This window comes from Gavialis gangeticus, unplaced genomic scaffold (assembly GCF_001723915.1).
Source record: "Gavialis gangeticus isolate Ggan-Ray unplaced genomic scaffold, GavGan_comp1, whole genome shotgun sequence".
Taxonomy (NCBI): domain Eukaryota; kingdom Metazoa; phylum Chordata; order Crocodylia; family Gavialidae; genus Gavialis; species Gavialis gangeticus.
Genome location: NW_017729031.1, coordinates 118,981,262 through 118,993,838, shown reverse-complemented (window position 1 = coordinate 118,993,838; position 12,577 = coordinate 118,981,262). Strand labels below are relative to the sequence as shown.

At 42.2% G+C, this 12,577-nt stretch overlaps 1 protein-coding gene across 2 annotated transcripts in view; it reads left to right on the top strand.

Annotated features, from left to right (window-relative positions):
* The window catches only part of KPNB1 (karyopherin subunit beta 1), a 41,177-nt gene that overhangs the window by 5,193 nt on the left and 23,407 nt on the right, over positions 1-12,577 (top strand). For both annotated transcript variants that reach the window (XM_019523694.1, XM_019523693.1), the window contains 8 exons: positions 975-1,127; positions 2,077-2,136; positions 2,323-2,412; positions 4,583-4,693; positions 6,423-6,524; positions 8,368-8,592; positions 10,369-10,560; positions 12,120-12,250. In XM_019523694.1, the coding sequence (XP_019379239.1) occupies positions 975-1,127; positions 2,077-2,136; positions 2,323-2,412; positions 4,583-4,693; positions 6,423-6,524; positions 8,368-8,592; positions 10,369-10,560; positions 12,120-12,250 (1,064 nt within the window). The remainder of the gene's footprint in view (positions 1-974; positions 1,128-2,076; positions 2,137-2,322; positions 2,413-4,582; positions 4,694-6,422; positions 6,525-8,367; positions 8,593-10,368; positions 10,561-12,119; positions 12,251-12,577) is intronic.

Genomic DNA, 12,577 nt, shown 5'->3' with positions numbered 1-12,577 from the left:
AAGAAGAGATGGATTGACGGCCGGGACCCCGGCGGGGGGGGGGGGGGGGGGGGGACTGACACTCCAGATCAATGGTTTTTTGGCAGGCGAGGAGGTAGGGAGTGTTGTTGCGGGGGATCTGGGTGAAGGATTGGTTCTAATATACACTGAAGGGTTCTAAGTGCATGCCGGTCATTTGTCTGGAAGACGGCAAGTAATTGCACTTAACTAGTTTATAGTGGGTTTTTGGTTGTCCTAGATTGTTGAACAGGGTTTTAAAGTGTGGTCCTACTTAGACTCATAAGTGTGTTTTAATGTGGCATTGAGTTGGCATTCTATGCATAATGTTGGTTTTAGAATCTCTCGTTGCATGAATTCCAACAAAGTGTTTAGATGTGGTTGCTGGGACCTTGTTAACTAATTTGAGATTAATTTTTCCTGCATTGTAATTTTTAATTAGACTATATGCATTATTTTGTCCCTCAAGTCCTGAGTGGTAAACATTTGCTACCTCTTGATTTAGTCGTCATCCCTGCTACTGGTCTCCTGAGAGATTCGCTGGGTGTGGGTCTATTACAGATACAGTGGTCACAGAGTAGTGTGTGTGTCTAGTCAAGTGATAAGAGTTTGACTTTATAAGAGCCTCGTAGCTGTTAGATCAGCATGCCTTGGGATCACCCCATGTTTGCAGCAGTGTAGTTTATTTGGTACGTGAGACACAATCTCTGGAATTCCATTCAGGTGCAGCTGACTACACCTTTTCTGTTTTGACTGTGCTGCCCTGGAGTCACAGTGGGGTGTTAAAGTGCTCATAGTTGCTTTATGATATTTCTAGTAAACAAAGGGCCTTTTGGCCTTAAAGGTTTAATCTTTCCTGTCTGTAGAACTGGGTACGGCATTGTTTGGGAGGGACATGAGGGTAAAACCCTTTGTGTATGGAGGAGCAAGTATCTGTACAGCTACAAATAACTTCAACTGCCAAGTTCTGCTTTCAGGACCCAGAGCAACTTCAGGACAAATCCAATGAGATCCTAACAGCCATTATCCAGGGGATGAGAAAAGAAGAGCCCAGTAACAATGTGAAGCTAGCAGCTACAAATGCACTCCTGAACTCTTTGGAATTTACCAAAGCAAACTTTGACAAAGAGGTAAGTGAAAGAAGGAGAAGTTTTGGGTGTAAGGCAAGTCCAGAATCCATGGTCTGTGATGAGAAATCATGCACCACGCTGAATTCTACTTGATGCATAATACCATTGTGGCTGAGACCTGGATTCATGTGCCCTTTCTGAGGCAGAAATGCCATAGAAATGCTAAACTTGGAAACATCACCGACTACTTTTGAATAAGTAAGACCTGACCTTTAGGGTTTTTGCCTGTTGAACATGTTGCTTTCTAATCAAACTTTGCTCTGTAATGCTGTTGTGGGAGCCCAAGCTTGGATTAGCATTTCCTTTCTTGTGCGGCAGGAGTTCAGGCTTTCACTCGGGATCTGAAAATGGGTGGGGAGGAGGAAAAAAAGTTAAAATTTTACCAAAACATTGAAATGGGGGTCTCTGCTTGCTTTTTGTCTTAAGTACACCTATCTGGTTCCTACTGAAGATTTTGGGGAGGATGGAATTTTAATGAATTTTTAGCCAGCCATACAGCTAATAGTGTAATTGTAACTTCAAGCACCTACACTGAACACCTTCAAGAGCAAATTGGATGCTTATCTTGCTGGGATCCTATGAACCCAGCTGACTTGCTGCCCCTCGGGCAGGGGGCTGGACTCGATCTTTTGAGGTCCCTTCCAGCCCTAATGTCCATGAAATCTGTGGTCTCAATTGGTGTTCAGTTTGAGATGGTAGGGTGCCTTCCATTTGGACTTCAATCTTCTAATTGGGCTCAGAAATAATAAATATTAAATTTAGTGGCAAAGAATAGCTTAAGTGCCCCTCGTATGACCTTCCAGAACACTAAATTGTTCTAGCTAAATCATGTTTTGAGACCTTGTGTACTGATTGCACAAACATTCTAGAAGACCATAGCTTTCATAGTTTTTTGGTTGTATAACACCATTCTAATTCTACTTTATTCTCCCGCTTTATTCTCTTGTAGTCTGAAAGGCACTTTATTATGCAAGTTGTCTGTGAAGCAACGCAGTGTCCAGATACAAGGGTAAGTAGTGGTGGTATGTCTTGAATTGTCATGTTGCCTTCAAGAAATTGCATTTAGAACTCTCAAGCATCATAAATGCACTAGTTCAAGAAATGGTTGTTTAAATCTCTAATATTTGCATGCAACTGTGGTGAGCTCTGTATTTTGAGGAATGATACCACTTTGTTCTGTTTCCTTTTCCAACAGGTACGGGTAGCTGCCTTGCAGAACTTGGTGAAGATAATGTCTCTGTACTATCAGTATATGGAGACGTATATGGGTCCGGCTCTCTTTGCTGTGAGTAGTACAGACTGAAAATTGAGTGGCTTAACTGCAGTATGTACTCTTATTTTTGCAGTTCTGTAGTGCTTTTCATCTGTAAAGAATGAATCCTAATACAGAGACCACCTTGCCTAGGCGATACCATATTTTGTCACATACAACACAACATGAGGCAGCAGGTGAGCTGCTGGTGGTATCTTGTTGAGGCTTATGATATGGAAACAACATTTTATTTACAAGAACTTTTATACGAAGAACTGCTTACAGTAAAAAAAAAAACAAAAAACAAAAACAAAAAAAAAACTAGCAGTCTTGCTACTGTCCTTGTGGGCTTAACCTTTGTGACCTAGTGTAGTTACTCTGTCATAAGCATGGTGTCCAGGAAGGGTGGTATCCCAGGAGACAGTCTGGGTGAGGCATCTGGCACCAAGAACTTCCCAGTGCTATGCTTCCTAAATGCACTGTGTTCCCCGAAGGGTGCACACTGTCTTGCAGTCTGTCACAACTCTGGAAAAAACATTTTTCCAATATTCTGCCTTCTAAAATAAAGGTGTATTTTTTATTTGTGGGAAGGGGGAGAGAAAGAAAGAGTGGGGAGTGGGTGAAAATATGGGAATTACTACACCACCCTCCTAGTATAGCATCCCATAGACAAGCAAAGTTTAGATATAGAAGTACTAACTTAGTTCCAGGTTTTGTTAAAGGTGAAACTAGTAATGCAATTTAGAACTCTTCTAGATTTTATGCAACTAAATTTTGAATATGAAAGCACCCAACCTGTTCATAGCAGATATGGAATTATGTTTATGAAGCCTTTTCCTGTGCGTTAAGCAAACTACTAAACTAAATAACTAATCCTTTTTATAGGTAATTTTTTTAATGGGTAGTCCAAAATTTGCATCCTTTGTTTGTCCTGTTGGTTTGGCTCTCTGCCAGCTTTATTTTAAGGAGATGCTTCCCTGCTGCAGTACTTGTATAAAAAGGAAATTGGCTTTTTGCCCCTTCCTCACTGGGGATCTGTTTTCTCCTCTCATATCTGTGGCAGTTGCTGCTGGTGGGCAATTGTGTTTGTAGCTTTTTCAAAAATTGCTGATTTACAAGTCACCTGGTGGTGCTGTAGAGCTGCAAGGTGGGCTGCATCTGGATCTCCGTAGTGCCCACAGTTTTACAGACATGTGGCATTAAAGTCTCTAAATCTAAATATTTACGGGAGCTGCTTCGAGTGGTGGTTGCTTTGAGTGGATGTATTTATTTTCCAAGGGGCTAGAGGGAGGTCCACTTTAATTTTTATAGCAGCCTGAAGAACCCCTGAACACTTTTTCTCTGGAATGGAGCACTATAGCTAACTAACATGTGGCATTAGGTGATAGAGGTGGGTGAAATTGATGTTCTTACTATAGAACAATGGAATCTCTAGGTTTAAGCAGAGAAAATAAGACAATTTATTTACGTCTTTGTGGAAAGCTTTACACAATGTAGATGGAGTTCTATTTTAGTAGCACATTAAGATGCCAATAACTTTAGATAAATAATGAAGTACACAGGAGAAAAAAATCAAACATCACTAAACTGCAGCTCTTTCCCAGGTCCTGAGTTTCCTTTTATCATATACCCTGCCTGAATTGTGCTTCAGAGCTGGGATAATGCCTTCATAAGAGAGAAATGCTGAATATTATAAACATATAAATCCCCATATGAAAGCTTTGTAGTTTAGGATCCAGAACATCTCTTCCAAAGAAGTCTATACAAACAATAACTTAGGGCTTGAAGCATCTTTTAGAACAGGGGTGTCAGTCAGACTTACGGCCCATGGAACTGTTTCATGTGGCCCACAGAACCTGCTGCTGAAATCTGGGCATGTCCTGTTGGCAATGCATGTCAGAAGAGGTGGGGGAAGGGAGGAAGGAATGAGCAGCGTCTGCATTAACTGTTTTTCACCTGGTCTTCATAGCTAGATCTGGCCCACAGGCAGGATGAGTTTGGCACCCCTGTGTTTAGAATATTATATTATGATCACATGATGGCAGGGAACTAGTTGTTGTACACTTTTTTTTTTTAAGAAGTCTTCCATATGGTCAAGTCATACCATTCTGAAATGTGCAGGCTGTTTTGGAGTGGTGGGGGGTGTATTTTGAGGAAGAATGATGCACTAAAATGCTCTTCATCTCCATTTCATATTCTGAAGATCACAATTGAAGCAATGAAAAGTGAGATAGATGAGGTGGCTCTACAGGGAATAGAATTCTGGTCAAATGTCTGTGATGAGGAAATGGATTTGGCTATTGAGGCATCTGAGGTGAGTTTGAAAATGGCACCTGTGTATTGATGTTAATGACTTCTTGCATCATATGAGCATCTGACAGTGCTGAAAGGGAGAAGCTAAGGTGGGTCTGAAGCTTGTTCCTTCAAGGTGCAATTGTCAGTCAGCTCCAAGCCCCTTGTGTAGCAGTCCTTAGTCTATGATGAGACATCATGCACCACTCTGACTATTAAGTGATGCATATCTGTTATGGAAGCTGAGACTTTGAGCCTGCATGGAACACAAGGCAGTGTGTTGGTTTTGTTCTAATGTTGCTGACTATAGTTATGGTTTACTTTGCAGCATAGCGTGGAGATAGCCAAGCTAACACTGAACAAGCAAAATTGGGAACTAGTAGCAGCCTAATCATGATGGCATGAACTAACACATTTCTTCTATAATCTTTGCTTTACCCTTGGTTTGGTACCTAGATTCAACTGAGTTATAGTGCCTTGTAAAAACTCAGGCAGTTGGGCGTTCCATGTAATGCCCAGTAGTTAAGGCTGCCTAAATGTTCCCATTATAATTCCTGTTGTTTTCATTAAACTGCTCTCCCTGCTTTTTATTTATTGGGCTATAATTTTTCAGGTTTGTTGTCCCTCTTGAGTTAAAATCTTGACCAAGCTATTTTAAACAGAATGGGATGGAATTTTTTTGTTTTTTAATCCAATGAACAAAATAGTTATAAAGCTGGCAATTGAAATGTTATATGGGATAAAGATATCGTTTGAATATCCTGCTAAGGAAAATATAATTTGGGAGCGCTAGGTTGTCTGAAACTAGTACATGTAAAATGCATACCCTTAAGTGACTTGAGTATTTTCAACCCTGCTGATGTACCTGTGGCTGACTTACCTGTAGAGGATATGGTCTGTTAGCTTGCACAATAAAATAGTTCTTGACAAGGAAGTTCATAGCATCACAGAATGTTGAGCTCTTGCCTCACTTAGGCTTCCTTTTTATTGAGGAGGGGCTAAAGTAACCAAGTTAATTCCTGGTGAGCAGAGCCTTCCATGGAAAGCCACATGCTTTCTTTATCTTTCTGGGTTTCCTCAGTTCTGTGAGAAATAATGAACCTCTGCCATCAAACTGCAACATTAGTTAAGCGTTCTCATACCTAATTACTGGCATCTGTAGTCTAGCTGTGTTATACCGTGTAAGGGGCTTTTTGAATTAGTTTAAGAACTGAACATAAAACTGTTTAACAAAAGAAAAAGTATCTCCCTAGAGTGGATGACTGAAAAGGAAAATGCTATCTTAATCTTCATGTAGGTGCTCTTACCATCAACTAGTCATGTACTCTGGTGTTAATGAAAACTGTAAGGGTACAACTCTCCTTTCTCTACAAGGATCTGAATTATTTTTCTGTTGAATGCTCAGAATAGCAGGGGTAAAAGGACAGTCAGTTCCATAGCTTTAATCTGAGTTTTGCATGCCTCTTGCCCTTCCTATATGGGGGCCACTGAATAATTTAAATATGCAGCTTTTCTTTAAACATGGTTGTATAATGTTGGAGGTACAGTGTTTGTACACGGAGTAACAAACTGAACATGTGCATCATACTGAACTGGAGTAACTGCAAGGTGTTATCTTTGGGAAGGTTTCCTACTGCACTGTAAACTCATGAGTGAAAAGTAAATATCTACAGACTTATTTCCTTGTAAACTGCAAGCTGAAAAGTTTCTGAATTGGGCATTGTTTTGTTTTATACCCTGTTTCTTTCTAGGCAGCAGAACAAGGAAGACCTCCAGAGCATACCAGCAAATTTTACGCTAAGGGAGCACTACAGTATCTGGTCCCAATTCTCACACAGACGCTAACAAAACAGGTATGGTTTTGTTAATTGTGTGAGTGGTCTGGAGTTCTTTATGTATATGAAGAGCTTCACATGTCTATAATTTGCACATGCTATTTCCGGAACACTTAGTTCTGCCTTGAATAGCGTGCTGTCCAGGAGTTGGGCCTCTGGTCATTGAATTAGTATTTTGCTTTGCTTCTCTTCACTTGCTGATGAGCTGGGTTACCCACCAATGAGGCCCTCTAGAGGAGTCTTGTAAGGCCTTCTGGTTCTCAACAGCTCATGTGGCAGTCCTTGGTCTATGATGAGACATCATGCACCACTCTGATTGAATGATGCATCATTTGTGGAAGCTGAGACTTGAGACTGCGCTGAATGCCATACAGGTGCCAGCCACATCAGGCTGGTTGTGTGGCACTTCATTAAGGCCCATTTCCCTTTCTAATTTTTGGAGGCATTTGATAGGTTCATGTGGATTTGCCATTTAGCTTCATCCAGCATGAGGTTTAACCGACAAAAGCCGCCCATGTTCTGTTTGCTTTAAGACCCTATTTCTGGCTTTTGTTTTGAACCTTAAATTCTGAGCTCTTAGGACCATATTTGTTTGAGCACTTCACAGGGACTTGTTTAAGTTGTGGGACAAACAGTCCAATCAAAACTTAATAGACTCACTTGCTGCATAGAGTCTAGTTAACGTGATGCAGTTTAATTTAATCTGTATAGGATCAGGTTCATCTGGCATTACTGTAGTGAGCTGGGGAGGTCTCTTTTTATAAAGATAGTGTGCACCTGTTTCCTATTCAATTTTTATTGCTGCTTGCCTGAATGCATAGAGTTAAATCCCAGTAGGCTGTTTAAAGAACCAAGCAGGAATGGTAAAATGGTGATGCATGAATTTCAGGTACAGAGATTGAAGGCAGTTAAGATAACAGTGGGCTGAATTAACAGTTTGGTCCAAAGGTGGGTGGCTGCTGCTGCTGAATTGCCACCAGTGTCCTGGCTTTCTGGGCTGAATAAAATTGGTGGGCTGGTTCTGGCCTGCAGGTTGTAGGTTCCTGAATTTTGACTTGTGTGTGGACAACGCATACCCTTTGAGTGGCTGCAAAAGGGCAGATGTGCAGTCGCTGTAACTGCAACATGTGCACAAGCATGTAGCAAAACAAGTAAGCTATATCACCCCAACTTTAACCTTGGATGATTAGTTTTGCTACATTTTGTATTGTCACAGGCGAGTGCACAGGTGATGGAGCTTAATAACTGCTTCAGCTCACCCTCCTCTTTTTTTGAAATCATTCCCAGCATTTCTTTGCCCATGCCCTTAACTGGTAACTTGTAGGGTAGAGTTGGGTTACTTTCACAAGGAAAAGCCTGAAATCAAAGGAGACCTAAAATCTCAGAACCCAGGAAGAGAGAGCAGGGTTGTGAATTACAGTTCCATAGTGAGTAGGGTCGGAAGGGACCTGAGCAGATCATCAAGTCCGAGTTCCTGCCATGGCAGGAAAGAGTACTGGGGTCAAACGACCCCAGCAAGGTGATTGTCTAGCCAGCAAGGTGATTGTCTAGCCTTGAGAGGCTAAGTTGATAGTTGTCCCTTCAGCCAGGGAAATGGATGTTGTGAGCAGGACAGGCTGCTGCTTCCCTCCACAGATGTTGTTAGCAAGGCCTAGAAGAACTTAAACGTCAAATAACTACTTCTGGATCTTCAGTGTAGTCTGAACTCATTTAAGACTGCAGGACTTGGTTGTGAAGTGACTTCCCTTGCCCGTTAGATCCAGCTAGATAGCTTAATCTTTATGTGGTAGAAGTAGCTTTCTGGTTGGTAAGGGGTATTTTTTTCTTGCCAAGAATGACCCAGGTGCTGTTTTCTCCTCAGGATGAAAATGATGACGATGATGACTGGAACCCCTGTAAGGCAGCAGGGGTCTGTCTAATGCTTCTGGCAACCTGCTGTGAAGATGACATTGTTCCCCATGTACTGCCGTTCATTAAAGAGCACATTAAAAATCCAGACTGGCGATACAGAGATGCAGCTGTCATGGCTTTTGGGTGCATTTTGGAAGGACCAGAGCCCAACCAGCTGAAACCACTAGTTATACAGGTAATGCCTAGTGTGTGTGGTTTGTTTTGTTTTGTTTTTTCCAGGTTATTGGCCTGTTTGGCCCAAAGCACGTTGCTAGTCAAATTAATAAAATGTGATTTACAAGAAGAAAGTTTTATAACAGTGACCCAGGTTCTGTGTGTCTGGATTATGGCTATTTTACTCAGATGCAGAGCAAGTTGCTAAGAAGGCTTTTGTGTCAGTTTCTTTAAAATGTTGTATAGGGAAGAAATTTTCTTGTGTGCCTCAAGATTACTATAATCATCTTCATTCACTATCACTGGAGCAGCACTATGTCTATAACAGGGCCTTTGGGCTGGATATGACTTGTAAAGCCATTGGATCTGGCACAGTGCAGGGGGGTTGCCTGTGCCACAGCAAGGTCCTAGCACTGGTCCACCTCAGACCCAAGCTAGATTATTTCAGCCCACTGCTGGAAAAATGTTGCCAACCACTGTAGCACAGAGCATGTGGAAGGCACTTGGGGATAGATCCCATTTCCCTATCTGGTGCCTAAAGTAGCACCTAAGTAACCCAGGTAACTGCTGCTTTTATCACTTTTGCACTGTTCGGGATCCAGCATAGCTGTGCTTGCTCCTCTGCATCCCTACTGAGGCTGTACTGTAGCTGGATAGTTTCCCAGACACAGTAGAATTGCTCAGGTGTTCATGTGATGCCAGTTAGATTAGTTGCAGGAAAGCTGTGACTAGTGGATCCGGAAGACTGGAGGAAGGCTCTCATCTTTAAGCTCTGTAGCCTAGTACTTAGGGTACTTGCTTGGGAGTGGAAGACTTTTGTGGGGGTGGGCTAGATAGAACCCATAGTAGACTTGAACCTGCATCTCTTGCATTCTAGCAAAATGACTAAACCACCAGTCCACAGGGTGGGCTTTCCCAAGAGCACTCTCCAGCTCCCTTTGAAGCTGACCCACTGGGCAGCCAGGAAGCAAAAATAGGTGGGGTCAGCAACAGAGTGAGGCAAAAGGATAGTGGCTCAGTGAGGTGGGATACTGTCCTGGAAGGGAAGAAGTGCTGGTTCTGGACTGGATATCAGCTCCCAATGGGGCAGAAACTATCCTAATGCTGTTAAGCTGTTTTATTTTAATGAATAGCAAACACAAGGTGCAGTGGGCCAGTGCCAAGGAGAAGACTGGAGAGTGCCATATGTAACGTGTAACTTATTGCCTGGTGCTTTACTGGGAGGCAGGACATGCAAGTTCAAATAGCCTCTTGGCTTGACCAGCCTAGAACCTGTCTCTCATCTCTGAGCAGAGCCTTAAGCCACCAGGCTATCAGGCAAGAAAGTGAGACGGTTCTCTTTCATCAGTTTTATTTCTGGCAGGTGGGTGCAAAGGGTGGTCCTGTTCTGTTACAGGTGGAAGTTAGCCATACATTGCACAAGTGGCAGGAAATGGCCTACTTAAGTGCCATGTAATCACACAGAAGGTGAAATATGATTTAGTCCTAAGTATACAGAGCCATGCTTGATCCTTTTGTGTGTTCATTTTTGTCTTGCATAGATGAGAGGATTGAAACATCAAGGGTTCAGTGTATTTTAGCCTTGTCTCTAGGAGAAGTTTTATAAGTTGTCTTTCAAAAAGGTGACTATTTAGATAGATCCAGATATATCTGGTTTCTGAGCTGTGAAACTCACTTAATTGCTAGTCCATTAAATAACTCTTAATAGGGTATATTCCTAAATAGCTGTATGCTGCTGACATCATGTACGTGAATTGGATACAGTTGTGACTTGCTGCTAACTGTGGTTTTATTCTAGGCCATGCCAACTTTAATAGAACTAATGAAGGACCCTAGTGTGGTGGTTCGGGATACGACCGCATGGACTGTGGGCAGGATCTGTGAGCTGCTCCCTGAAGCTGCCATCAATGACATTTACCTCGCTCCACTGTTGCAGTGTCTGATTGAGGGCCTGAGCGCAGAGCCTAGAGTAGCTTCCAATGTGTGCTGGGTAAGGCAGAACTCAACTGCTGTGCAGTGATACAGGTGGGACTCCTACCATAAAAGGGGTGAGGTTGATGGATACATCTAGCAACTCTTGTGAGCATATTTCATTTGCAGACCCATCAGCCTGTTTGTCCACCACACAACTGTTTAAGTAGGAACCATCTCAAGTCCTATGCAGCACTTGGGGTGCAGAAAAAGCAGGGGAAACTGTTTCTGGACATCTTCTCAGTTAACTTTCCCTTTCCTTCTAAACAAATGTGTAAAAATGGTTTCAGTTTGAAAAAAGCAGTAAAATCATTCTCCCCTATGGAGCACGAGTGTTTGGTAACTGTTTAGGAGCTTTTCTCAGATGAGTCCTACGTGTTTTTCTGTTGTTTGTCTTCCAGAGGCAGTTGAACTGTTAATTCAGTCCCAGTCCAAGGGAGACACAAGATACTGCCCCCCAATTAGCTAAGTGCATTTATAGCCACCCAGCACTAATTTTGGGAGTTTGAAACGCATCTCATTCCTTTTGTACAGCTTCAAGTTGTGCTATTGACAGGGCACTGAGCAGGATTGGCCAGTTCAACTTTACTTTTTCTTATTAATCAATATACCTTAATATCAAATAACTTAAACAAGTGTGCAATTTCTCATTACAAAGTGGGGGTACTTCACTGTATTTTAACTGAACTGTTTTGGCTGAGTTCTCACCGTAATGAGTAATGACTGGTAAGACACACTTTTGAAACTGCAGAGCTAAATCTTTGTTTTTCTTAGCCCAGTTTCTCTGTTTTAAAGAGTTTCAGGGCACTCAGTCAGCCAGAGGCTCTTCCTGATCTTTTGCTTCCTGGGGCTTTTGCTTTCTGAAGTCCTTAATTGGTGTAAATTTTCCAAATCAAAAGTGAAATGGGGTTTGCAGCTGTAGTCGCCTCCCCTGACTGCAGCAGGGACTGGGAACAAATCTCTAAGGCCTTGTCGAGACTAGGATTAAGGTGTGATGTCAGCACAAGTTAGCTGCCAGGTGTTCTCACCTGTTAGTAGACTCTTACAGCCAAGGTTATGGGCCTTTAAGCTGTTCACATCTGGTAGTGAATGCTGTAACTTCTTAAGCAAGGCTTCAGGCTGGATTTCTGCTTTGAAATTTCATTGGTGGCATGTCAAAGCATAATGGGTCTTGCTCTTGGATAGCTGGAGAAGGAGAACCATCAGTTTTGAACTTTGCTGCTCTGTCAGAATGCAAAATTGACTCTAACCATGGGGCAGGATATTCATTCTACTGAACTATCAGGACTGGCAAGCTTTTTTTCCTGGTGGTCAGGCTGTTTCAGATTGACCTGAACACTCATTTGCACTAACTCTTTCCCAGCTTTTAGGGGTGGGTTTTAGCACACTTCTTTCCTCAACTGGTGAAACCTACTAAAAACTCTTAGGGGAATTGGTATGTAGGCTGATGAGTGGTGCAGTTGAAATAATAATCTTGTGTAGTCTGGTCAGTTCAAGGGGCTGTATGTGTTGGGCTAGTTTGCCCATGATGGGAGACTCTCTTCATTATAGAGACTGTGATCTGTTCTGTATTTTTAGGCCTTCTCAAGCCTGGCTGAAGCTGCCTATGAAGCTGCAGATGTAGCTGATGATCAGGAAGAGCCAGCAACCTACTGTTTATCCTCCTCATTTGAGCTAATAGTTCAGAAACTTCTGGAGACCACAGACAGGTACCCTTAAATTGGCTGACATAAATGTCTGCAGAAACACTGTTTATACCACTTAAAATGGCGAGTTCTTTTGCTTCCCACAGTTTGTGAAGTGGTGCATTAAAAGGCATCAATGAGTATATATCACTGCATGAGGACACAAGTGTTACAAAAATAACCTTCCACACAAAGATTTCTCCAGATTTAGTCCATGTTCATCCTTATTGATATATTACTTAAGGCTTTCTCCAGACTTACTCTCTACCAGTGCTTTGATGGAAGCTTCATTAAGACGGCAGAGATTGCACACTATTTTGAGGTATCGTCTAGAGGGGCACTAAATCAAAA